This window comes from Parasteatoda tepidariorum, chromosome 9, assembly GCF_982258835.1.
Source record: "Parasteatoda tepidariorum strain Cologne lab strain chromosome 9, Ptep-v5.0, whole genome shotgun sequence".
Lineage (NCBI taxonomy): Eukaryota > Metazoa > Arthropoda > Arachnida > Araneae > Theridiidae > Parasteatoda > Parasteatoda tepidariorum.
In genome coordinates, this window is record NC_141763.1 from 104,375,513 (window position 1) to 104,388,181 (window position 12,669).

General features: G+C 28.9%; 1 protein-coding gene across 1 annotated transcript; it reads left to right on the forward strand.

Moving 5' to 3' along the window:
- The first annotated feature begins 2,765 nt into the window (after positions 1-2,765).
- Positions 2,766-10,929, forward strand: LOC107439067 (microtubule-associated protein 1 light chain 3 gamma). The gene is made up of 5 exons (XM_016051541.5): positions 2,766-3,498; positions 7,486-7,541; positions 8,124-8,230; positions 8,987-9,152; positions 10,790-10,929. The coding sequence occupies exons 1-4, from the start codon at positions 3,354-3,356 to the stop codon at positions 9,144-9,146; spliced, it is 468 nt and encodes a 155-aa protein (XP_015907027.1). The 5' UTR covers positions 2,766-3,353; the 3' UTR covers positions 9,147-9,152; positions 10,790-10,929.
- The last annotated feature ends 1,740 nt before the right edge of the window (positions 10,930-12,669 follow it).

A 12,669-nucleotide genomic window follows, 5' to 3' on the forward strand; every position in this document is an offset into this window, starting at 1 on the left:
CTGCTATCGCTTGGATTCGAACCCAGTTAACATTGGGAGGCAAGCGCTTTATTGCTTGAGCCACCACGGTTCCAATTAGAATCACTATGATGCTATTACTGGTCAGTATTGATAGTCAAAATTTAGCACTATCAATTAATTTTCTCCGGTACATATCGGTTTTGAGGGACCGTAGGATAATTCTTTCTACAGTATTGGTATTAAAATTGCTCAGTATTAGTGCAATTTTGATAAGTACCAAATTTCAAATAACACTTTTCATCAAAAGAATATGGTATCAAGATTATACTTTTTACCTATTATAGTATATTTGTTACCTATTGCATAACCCTTCAATATTTGAGTTTTGTGCGAAATACATTTATTAGTAGTAATAAATTAAAACCGAAATTTTAAAAACAAATAGAATTCTTATTTTATAAGGATTCTAGAGCACGACCATTTCTCAATCTGAACTTTAATTACTTTAATATATTGTTTAAAATATTTTTAATTTTTGTTGGAAAAAAGTTCGTTTTATCTAATTCATCAAGGTTTTAATGCATTATCTTTACCACTGAAAAAAAAAATATTTTCTGAAACTACAGAATTTCTTTTGTAGAATTCTTATTAAAACCGCACCAATTACCATATTACCAGTTGTACATAATACCAAAATTAATTAAGCCTCTTAACTGTGTATGGTCATTTTCTTCAGTTCCCCTAAACCCTTGCTATCCATTTACTTTGCTTTTCAGTACGTAGGCAATTTTTTCAATTTAATTAATGCATATTACCAATATTAATTAAGAATTCGGGTCAATAATAATATGGATATTTTTTACGGTTCCTCTAAATCTTTACTCCATTAATTTTTCTTTTTAGTGCATAGCTTATTTCTTTTATTTCAATATGCATTTAGTAATTACATTTAGAACATAAATTACTTAAATGTTATTGGTGTCAACAATAATACAGCGATTTCTGTTACGTTTCTGCTAAACAAATCTTGTTGCACTTTTCCGTTAGTTTTGCCTTTCAACACATAACTATTTTTTTTAAATTTCATTAAACTACTTCATGGATTTAAATTATTTACTTTTCTAGATACACGTTTTCAAGGAATTACTATAAGCAAATTAAACTCGTGGTTTCGGATAACTTTAGGAATACTAATTTGGGTACGTAGTGCCAAATGTTGCTACGTTAACATTATTCGTTGACTTCAAAATAATAAAAAATAATTAATTATTAAAGACGTGCAGCAAACTCTTTTTTTTATCAAACAAAGCTGTAAGCTAACAAATATTGCGCATGCTTTCTTTAAAATATTTGAAAAAATAGAATCGTCTATAGTTTAAAACAATGGTTAACGCTTAACCAATTATAAAATTCCAATTCGATTTTTGCTCATCTAGCTCGAACGGTTCGTAGTAGAAGGTTCTAATATCGAGAATGACCTTTCCCGTGCCTCGAACTATCAGTATGACAAGTTTTATCCATCTCGGTCGGATGGTTAACGAATCTATAAAAAAAACAGACAGACAAGCATTCATTTTTATGTGTATAGATTGATAAAAGTTTCGATATATTTCTTGAACATTACATTTTGATCTTTAAATATGAGTAATGAAGCAAAAAAACTGATTTTCCTTTTCTTGAAATCCGTTGTATCACATTAAAAGCTATTATATTTTAATATGCTGAACAAGCAATTTTTTTTAAAAAAAATATAATTACTTCACTACGTTTTTATTATCTATTCGTGTCTGGGAGGATTTAATCTTGCAATAAAAATTTCCATCATTTTCCTATTAGCTAGAGCACTTAAGTTTCTTCTGTTGAGCTTCGTACCTTATGGCTGTACAAATTTCATTCGCTTTCTGACCGCATCAGGCAAAATTTATTCTTTCGTCCCAATTTATCGTACATCAAAATTGTAGCCACTTCTGGCTAATTAGAGTGCTCAAATATCATCTGGAGCTCAGTGCGAGATCACTATACAAGTTTCAAACGTTTCTCGTCTGGCGTAAAAACAGAATTTATCACTGAAGACGGTATTGATCATTAATCAAAACTTTCTCCGGTTACGGCTGATTAATTTTGGCTCTTTCTGTCGGAGCATAAGCCAGATAGCCGTATGATTTTTCTTTAATTGTTAAAACCCACCTTATTCCTATATTTAGAAAAGAGTTTGGACTCACTATTATGAGCCTCATCCCGTTCAAACACAAGATAGATAGGATTTTTCTGTGCCAGTATTCCGAAATTTATTATTTCAGTTAAAGGTTAAAATCTTCAAAAATATTATGTTCAAGTTTGCAGAGGTGGAAGCCAAATAAAATATACAATTGAAATTAAGAGATTAGTTTGTGACACCTTATGATATTTAATTTTCTTTTATGCTTACTAATTGAACCAAACTGATGCTTCGTTGAAAAATATGAATGCTTTATCTGAATGCATTAATGTTAGAAATTCACTCTCAATTATGCTATAAATTTAATTTACTTTACGTGTGTGGTAAATTTTATAAACTATACAGAATATATTTTATGGCTTAAAAAAAGTATTTCCAACGATAAATGTGTGACAGCTTTATTTTCATTGTATATTTATTGAAATAGAGACAATTTTTGTGCTGTGATTCCTTTCAAATAAATTTTATTTTTCAAATAATTATTATTATTATTATTATTATTATTATTTTGTGACAGCTCACTTTCATACAAAGATCGGTAGTAAGTCTTTATTTGAACATCGTAAGTTACATGTTTAAGCATTTCTTTCAGCATGTATTTTATCTGGATTCAGAATAAATGATTTTAGGATTTACCTACAATAAAATAAATTATCTTAATAAAATTTCATAAGTAAATAAATAAAAAAGGGGCATAAAGTCGTACAAGCTAAAATTCAATTAAATGTGTCATGGTGACAAATTTATTTATCTCGAAAATATCTTTTTTGCCGATCAAAATATTTCTCGAAATTCGAGCTTGATGGAAACATGTTACCTTGATCTCACACGTGTCTGCTTACGTACAAAGTTCTTCCTTTCTGATTGGTTGAAAATGCATAATCGACTGCAGAATCATTTTCAATAGTTTCGCAGAAATAGAGGCGATTTCAAAGCAAACGATTTAGAATTCATCTGCTAGTAGTTTCGTCTGAGGTTCTTAACAAATTTTTTGCCGAATGCATTTCATTGGTTTTTATCGTACTAATCCTAAAGATTACATTTACGGGTCTTTTTCTGATTTGGAAATGTTCGACGTTATTTGAAAGTTAATTATCAATTTAAATTAATTAGTTTTGCATTCGTGGTGTAAGTTATTAAAAAAAATTGTTTGAAATCATTGCATTCTCTAAAGATGTTTGCTATCCCACAACATACATGCACTCATTGCGACCATGCTAAAGTGAAGTTCTCTTTGCCAAAAATTGTAAATTTGACTTTACGAATGCCTCCTAAAAGCGATGGGCAACGGAAAACTTTCAAAGACAGACGTTCCTTAGGCAAGTATTCACTTTTATTAACTTGCATTAAAATTTCGAGCTATTTTTTTTAAATTTTAATTAAGAAATTTCTAATAATAATGATATGTTAACTATGCATAAATTGTTAGCCATGCAGGGGAACACAAATTTTTAATTGTGACATTTCTTGCCTAAATAAAATATATTTGCAATTTTTATCCAAATTGTTTTTTCAAAATTTGTTTGTTTTTTTGAGTATTGCAAAATTTAGTAAGCTTCTCTTGAGGTATTTAAGAAAATTTGAAAAAACCGTATAATTATGTTTTATGACTAGTGTGTAAGAAAAAGGGAATACCTATTAACTTTTGAATTGAGTGGATTCTCAAGTTTTAAACTGCAATCTAACTGACACTAACCTTAAATATGCTAAAATATTAGTGCAGATAATATTTTAAGTTGCACGTAGTTAACATGCATGCTTTTTCTCTACTGATTTGACATCCAATATCAGGGTAGCCGTAATGTGAAATATAGGGTTCAAATAGTTTAGGCAGAGCGGTGAAAAATGAGTTTAATATTTTACGTATTTTACCATATCTCTGGAATTGTTTGAAATAATTAAATTTTGTTCCAAAATTATAAAACCCGTTTATGCAAACACAATTTCACATTAAAAAAATTTTTAATAATGGTTTAAAAAAATTTGAATTACAAGATATACAAATTTATGCATCATTTTAAACCATGTAATTTCAATTGACAATATTCGAAACTTGTACGTGATTAGTCAATTCTTGATAAACTAAATTAAAAAAAAAGACTTTTTCACATTATTTTGTGTGAAATTAATATTAAGGGGCCTTAACTGTTCTTCTGCCTGCATTATTGAAACCATATTTTACTGACTGCTGTGTGCCACCCATATTTTGAGGGTAAAAATTTGGAATATGTCAAAAAAATGCATGTTTATTCGAAGAATGTACGCTTTTATCTGATTTTGTTACTTAAAAATATTATCTGTACAAATTTAAGTTTACTTTTAAGTCGTCCTTTTTAATTCTAAAATCATTAAGATAGCATCTTGAATTGTGAAAATCAAATAATTAAATCAAAAGCTGTTATGAAATTCAGTCTTTTTATCTTGCGCATAGTACCTGAACAGTTTTGTGTATAGTACATTTGACGCATAGTACATTAAGAATTTCAATTTTAATCTGTTAATATTGGCTAAATATTCTGTTAATATTGGCTAAATAATTAAAAAAAATCCTGCAGTTGCTGCCTATTTTGTTTTCAAATTATTTCTTCAAAAAACTATGTGAAAAATTATATTAAAAATATTAAAAGATTTTATTATTTTAAATTTGAAGTATTTCACTAAGTTTAAAATCCGAATTTAAGAAGATTTTTTTTCGAGAGAAAATGTTTTTGATTGTATTATCACTGTAGCATGTTGATTAATCATAGATTTGCAATAAAATTAAAATTAAATTTAGCGGCTTTTGAAATCCAAACTTCAATAGACACGTTAAAAATTTCACACTTTTCAATATTTGTAATAGCGTTAATGTATCCAAACCCAAAGGGAAAGTAACTTCTATGCGAATTATGTACCAGTGTTATTTATACATTTTCCAGATTGTAAGTTAATTAAGCTTATTACTTATGGTACATGTAACTTGACATGACAGAGAAGAGAAAATATGTTTTCCTGTTGACTACTGAGCTTTAAATCATTTTGACTTATGATTAGTTTTTTAAAATAAAGCAGCATTTTTTTTTAAATATTTTGAGGACGACAGCGGGTTTAAACCTTTTCAACAGTGTGAAAACATCTTCTACAGACTTTTATTCAAAAGATAATTTTACTATGGCTCTTTCTGAAAACATTTTTATGGCCAATTAAGCATCCGATGTTTTCTTTCAAATCTAATTTTCCGGTTGTGCCATTTAACAATGTAATTAATTAACAGGTAAAAATTTGTTAAATATCTTGTCATCTTAGAAAAAAACGTTTCAAAACAAATTCGAACTTTTTTCACATTCTATAATTTTTAATAATGAATTTTATAAATAAAAATTTTTCAAAATCATAGCATTTTATAATTGAGGTTTCTTCATGTTGCTAACAAGAATTTCCCTTTAAAATCCGAGTTTATCTTTAAATAAACCTGTTTTCATGACCATTTATCCCATTTTTTTTTCTCTTGCATTACGTATTTGCGATACTTTAGCTTAAAACTGTTTTATTTCATTTCCCTGAGAATCATTCCATTTGGTGCAGTTTAGCCAATTCTGGTTCTCGTGTCGTATAGCTAGACGTAAAACCCACTATAAAATAGTAATTAAAGTTGGTTTTTTCCAGAAAATTCTGATTTTAACTTTTTTACCAGCTTTCCCTTGTGATAGTGTACTTTTTAAAACATGAGTTAAAGTTTTTATGAATCAGTACTAAGTTTCTATCGGTTTTTATAGTCAAATTTCTTAACTAACAAAAGTTTAATTCTTCAATTTTTTTAACAATCTCAAATATGTGAGCTATCATCATAAATAGGAAGAAAAAAGGTGCAGTGTTCAAAAAAGTTTACACCTTGATACACTTTTATTCTAATCATAGGATTTTCACACGTATTTTTAAAAATTTATACAAATAAACTGAAATGATTAAAATAACATTATTATTCATTTATTCTAATTTAGTTACGTAAATTCGTGTTCACACACAGTTATGAATAAATGTATTCCAGACAATCGCAGTCACTAACGGGAATAAGAGTGGTCATTGTTAATGTGAAGAATACATAAATTTAGTAAAAGAGAGATTTTGCTCGGTCTAAATCTACTCTAAATCATGTTTAGAAAAAACAAAGATCTAGTTTTCATTGAAAAAAAATCATGTCAATATAAACAATTTGAAAAGAATGCAGAGAGTAGCAAAATACATCAGCGTTTAGTGCTGAATATGTTGAATAACTAAAAACTTTGTGAATGAACTTTTTTATACAGGGTTAATACCAAATAGAGTTCGCATTCAGTTTAAAGGGTGAAATCTGAACACTTGAAGTGTAAAAAAGCTTACACCCATCTCATGACCCTTACCACCCTACTCGAATTATATTTTCACCTTCGAAAACGCTTGGTGCACTTTTAATATCACTAGTTTACAATCTAGTAAGAGTTACCGTGAGTAGGCTGTTATACATCGATAGAATCAAAAATTCCCTCTTAAAATATGTATGTTTTCATTTATGTAATAAGGGTAACTATGTCTTCATTTTTAAATAAAATGATTATATTTTTTTAAAAAAGGATTATATATTGTATAATTTCTATCTGCTTCAATTATAAGCCTAGTTCGAATTCATTTTGATGTTCTCTCTGTGCTACACCATGTTTAACAAACTAATTTTAGTTTAAGAATTTGTGTTTACATGCAAATTAGTAAGTCTTACTTCTAATTGTCTCGTAAAACTATGCACAATTTTATTTATGAATTCTAAATTTTGTAATTACTGTAAGATATGATACACAAAGTCAGTAAAGTTATTTCTAAGATACAATGTAATAAGTAAGAACTATTATTTTCGGATGCATTTATACAATCTCTTAAAATGAAATTAGTATTTTCCCTGTGATACGTTATGTTTGATTAACTAAAATCATTTCGAACGAGAGAGAAGTGAATAGAAATTAAATACTAAAAATTAATACACTTGACAGATATTTAAAATTAATAAATTTATACAATTAAAGATTCAATAATTCAAATTTTTCTTAAATATTGAGACCATTTTATTCAGGTGTTATCAATGATAATAAATTGTACATTTGAATGCATTTTGCAGCAATAATTATATATAAATTTTTACAAGAATTAAGCTTAATCGGAAAAAATTACTGTCCCGTGCTATCAGAAAGTACTGGTCTGGGAAAGCACTCATTTCTTCCTTTCGCCGGACCTAAACAGGTTTAAAAAAAGTGAGTAAAATCCTTAACATTTAGATGAAGTATTTTTTTTTTTTACAGCCATGAGAAAAGCAGAATCAGCAGACATAAAGATCAAGTTTCCTCGGAAAGTACCGGTAAGTTAGATTGACTCAAAATTAGAATATTTTATGCGTTCTTGGCGTTCTAAGAGCCTCTTAACGTTCAACTTTTTATTGAATGAAATCAAATAATAAAATTTTGTGTCTAAAGTTTCAATAGTACCTTCAATATTAGTACTTCAATTTAGTACTTCAATTAGGGGTAGTTCAAATATATTATTCCCTTATTAGTGCTTACGTGGATTTGTTATTTGCTTATTTTCACTGATATGGAATTGAAGGGTATAAATAATGCTTTCATAAGACATTAGTCTCATTTTGAAAAGAAAAATAAAACAAAAAGTGTTGAATAGTGGAGGGAAGAAATTACAAATTTGAAATACTTGAATATGGATAGAAAAAAAGCCGGAAAAAATTTCTTCAAAACGACGTTTGAAATTTCTCACGAGTTTAGTCACAGAAGAAAAATCTTCTTGAAGGTTATTCTACTCAAAATTTTATTTATTGTTTAAAGTTATGCAAAACTAGCATTACTTTTAAAAAAAAATTTCTCTAACTAAGACTGTAATAACTTTTTTTCTTCCTTTGAATGACGCCTGTTTTTTCTACTTTTTGAAGGTTGTGGTGGAGCGGTCTGATGAAGAAAGACTTCTTCCTCACTTGGATAGAGTGAAATTCCTCGCCCCTCACGACATGACTGTATCCCAATTCATCTGCAGAGTGAGGTGAGTTGTTTGATGCATTTTATCGTTTTCTATCCGGACTAAAGTATTCAGACACCAGCTGAGGCGTCACTGTGTTGGGATGTCTCAAGTGGCCACAAGAACTTAATGAACTAAGGGAGAATGATTCGTCCCTAAGTTCCTGGGGTTGAAAACCTAAACTGAGATTGACATTCTGAGCAATCGTGCTCTCACAACTCTATGGCAATATTTCGGGAAATTCCCCTTCCAGCAGGTATAACTGCTCCATTTCACACTTCCAGATCTACTCAGCCATGGTTTGAGGAAATGGGTATTTAAAAACTGAACCAACTTTTACTAAATCCTCGATTTAAATCCCATAGAACACCTTTACGACGAATTAGAACAATTTATACAACAGCTCATTTTGAATTCTATTTATATTTGTTATATTCATTAAATACTCACCCATTGTAGAATATTCTTTTCGATTTAAGTAAAAATTAAGACTTGTATAACTTTTTTTTATTGGACATTAAATTATCAGGATGTTTATCAGGATTTCAGGATATTAAATTATCCTAAACAATGTTTATGGAAAAAATTATCAGCGTTGTGTATAACAATCCCATATTACACTTGTAAAAAAAAATGGCTTGAAGAGAAACGGTATAAAATACGCTTAAATACTTTAAAAAATAATTTTTTATTATGGACACATAAGCTTAGGGTACCTAAATACTTTTGTTTTTGGATAATAGCGCCCATAAAGTGTTTAAATTTGTTTCATTTCATAAGGAGTCGACTGGACGTGAAGTCTACTCAGACTTTCTACCTGATGTTGAAAAACCACACGGTCGTGTCTATGTCTAGGACTATGGCAGAAGTCTATTGCCAGTATAAAGACGACGACGGATTCCTTTATGCTACTTATGCATCTCAAGAAATGTATGGTTAGAGACTCGTAAGTATCAAAACTTTCAAGTATCCATTTCATCATGTGCTAGTATAAAAAAATAAAGTTTCATAGGGTAATTAAAACTCAGGATGAAGTGCCAAAAATTATTTCAAATTACTCATATCTAATTACTTAAGATAATCTGATAATCTTCCAGATGATCTACTCATTATTCGTTAAAGTTAAAATAAGATTTCTGCAGAAAAGAAACTTTTCTGTTCACTTCTTATAATGTTTTTCGATATCTATACAATCGAGTTAATAAAGTATTTGATAAAATATATTATGAACCACATAAAAAAATACATGAAGAAAGTCAAACGGTTTAATAAATCTTATTGAAATGAATGGAAATGGACAGAAGTGTCTTTCGTATTTTAAAATCTTTAAATGTGACCGGTCATGTGACACGTTACCCAAGTAAAATGGGGAAAACTATACTTTCCAAACTCTAACGAATCAATTGCAGATTAGCTTGATAGTATGTGTGCATTCACTACTACTACTACTACTACTACTCGACACTATTGCCTGCAACAAATTGTGAAAAATGAAAGCAGCCATAAAATGAAAAACTTATAAAACTATAAACGATACTTTGTAAAATGCTAAGAACACTTGATTCTACTCTTTATTGGGTCCACCCCTTTTAATAGGCAAATAAGCTAGCCATAGGAATGGTTTTTGACGGTAATGAACTGTAACATGCACGCTGAAAAAAGAACACAATTATATAAAGGAGAGAAGTGAAAAATCTTAAATCAAAAATCTGACTCTTCATAAAGATGAAATTCACTACTTAAATTTCACCAGACGATAATTTTGAGTTTTTATACTTATAATACAGCCTCACTGGTGATTTTTCAGATTTTTGAGTGGTTTTTCTAAATAAGCTGTTACTCTTGTTGTGTTGTCAGAATAAATTTCAGTTTAAATTTTCTGAAAATATTTTATTTATATTCCGAATAAGTGTATTTTGGTCTTTTATATAAAAGTATTAAAAACATTAAAAAAATATTTAAAATTTAGCAGCATACTGAAATCTTTAATAAATTTTATTTCAAATTTTTAAATAACTTTTGATAGCAAAGATCACTGTGTTGCATTTGTTTGGTTTTGGTTACATGAAGCAAGTTTTCTCTAAATACACGTAATTCTAACAGCTCCGAAAATTTTGATTACCTTTAAGTTAAATTATCAATAAGCTTTTGTTCGTCAGAGATAAATGGATTAAAAATCTTATATAGTGTTATGCATTTGATGAAGGTATTTTATCTGTTCTAGGAATTAAAACCAATGCGTAAGGCCCACTCCAATCAGGGCTAAAGAGAATAGGCTATTCTCTTTAGCCCTGCACTCCAATGCGTAAGGTCGTGCAATTTTTTGCGTCTTTCTATGAATATACTCGAGTTAGTCCGAGGTTTACTTTTTTAATGTTCTGATATTGTTTTCTTATTTTATATCCATAAATCAATGTTCTAAATTAAGCTTATTCGAGGTTAATGCTTCCGAATCATGAAGATTGCTTATTTATTACGCGCCAATCTGATCAGTAAGTTATTCAGGGTAATTTTTAACCTTGTGTCAGTGTTATAATGAAATGTGATTAAAAATGACGTCATAGTAATAGAATTTTGTTTCAGGTACTGAAAAAGTGCTTATTTATTGACAACTGAATTCAACTTCGTGTAAATCTGGACTTGTACAAATCCTATGCTTAACACTGTGATATTTTCTCACCTGACTCATTTTATTAAAATAAAGATTGTTTGATCATTTACAATATTTGTTGAGATTTTTTTTTCTAAGCTGCTGCCAATTAAAAGTACGTTAGTTTTAACTATTACCTCCTGAACCCAGAGATTTGAACAACGGCAGAAAAATAAGATTTTTTATTTATAGAAATATATAACCGAAATTAAACTTATAATTTCGAGAAAAAGAAATTTAAAAATGAATTGAACTTTTTATTTTATTACGTAAATTTTTTTTTAATTTAGCATATTTTCTGATGTTTTTAGTGTGTTTACATCCTGGAATGAAACAAAAATCCATTAGACTCAATAAGATATCTATATGCCATAAAACTGTTTGAAAGTATACTTGAATCGAATGTCTAATCTTTCTAATAATTTTCATTGCCGTTAAAAACTTCGATCAAAGAGGATAAATCCAATTATGTTTTTACGTAGACAATCTCTCGGTAAAGACATACAAACATAAAATATTTCTTATTTATTAATTGATGACGCAATATATTGGGTCTCTGGAAGTTTAATTAAACATTTAACTAAAAAAGTGTTGAAGTTTTGCTAGATTTTCTCTCCTAAGACATGTTTGTAAAGTATATGGCAATAGTTTTAAATCCCCAATAGTCTCTCTTTACTAAAACACTGCCGTTTCTTACAACTGAGGTACCTATTGTATTTTCTCAAGGTTTAACACGATGGAACTTTACTATAGTAAGAAATCTATTATACACCACAATTGGTTTCATTCATCTCAATTTTTATTCCTTGGTAGTTAAGATTCAAACGGATTCCAAACTGCGTTTGAAGTATTTTTATGATTTCCTAATTCTTTTTGTGCCACTGTAGAAGGAAAAATGATCTTAATAAAAACTTTCTTTTTAAAATTAGAACATAATTATTAAAATGTTTATTATCTACCTTACATGTGGCTAATATAAATCATTAAAAGCCTGGCGAAGTTTCCAAACTCAAAGGCACTGCAGTGTTATCTCGAACAAATAGGAATGCCAACAACTCTGTCAAATCTCAAAAAACAGGGTGTCCTTATATAGGATAGTACTAAAACATTAAGTATCCAAGCTCCATCGAGCAGCAATATTTGTAGAGCAAGCGTTGCATGGTGATTTTTGTCTTAATAATGGCGTATTAAAGTTGAGTAAAGTTCCTCTACTAGATAGGTTAGATTGTTAATTAAAGATAAGTTAATTAAATACAAAGCCGTATCGCACATCGAATGTGTTGAAATATAATTCTTCTATTTCTTTCCCTTAACATAAATGATAAATTTATGTATCTCTTAAATTTATCATTTATGTATTTCTTAAGAAAGAATCTTTGTGAAAGAATGTAGAATGTGTCACTTTAGGGAATTGATATTTGACGATCTTGACTTACTCAAAATAGAATGAAAAGAACAGTTGCTAACGTAAACAAATGCCACGTTTTAACAGTCAATCAGGATCGAGATTATGGCACGACGTCACTTGCAGGTATTCCATTTTTTTATTCACATCAAAAAATAAACTACTAGCGCGTGCTTCATTTGCTTAAGACATAATACCAGATTATTCCATTTTTATCCATTCTAAAATCCACTTTTATGCTTTTAAGCTTATCTTATAAATGCTTATTAGTAACTTAGAAAACAACGTAACCGCAAAGTAATAATTATATGGAATACTTTTTCAATTTTTTAGCTCTAACACGTACTACCGATGTTTTGGCTACATTTTCTTTCCTGCTTCGCTTATTTACGTTATATTATTTTTTAT

What these genes read in the sequence shown, in the direction of transcription:
- LOC107439067 (XM_016051541.5), top strand. Translation starts at nt 3,354, where the DNA reads ATGTTTGCTATCCCACAACATACATGCACTCATTGCGACCATGCTAAA. An exon ending in CAAAGACAGACGTTCCTTAG is followed by an intron (nt 3,499 to 7,485) that starts GCAAGTATTCAC and finishes TTTTTTTTACAG; the next exon opens with CCATGAGAAAAGCAGAATCA. An exon ending in CAATTCATCTGCAGAGTGAG is followed by an intron (nt 8,231 to 8,986) that starts GTGAGTTGTTTG and finishes TCATTTCATAAG; the next exon opens with GAGTCGACTGGACGTGAAGT.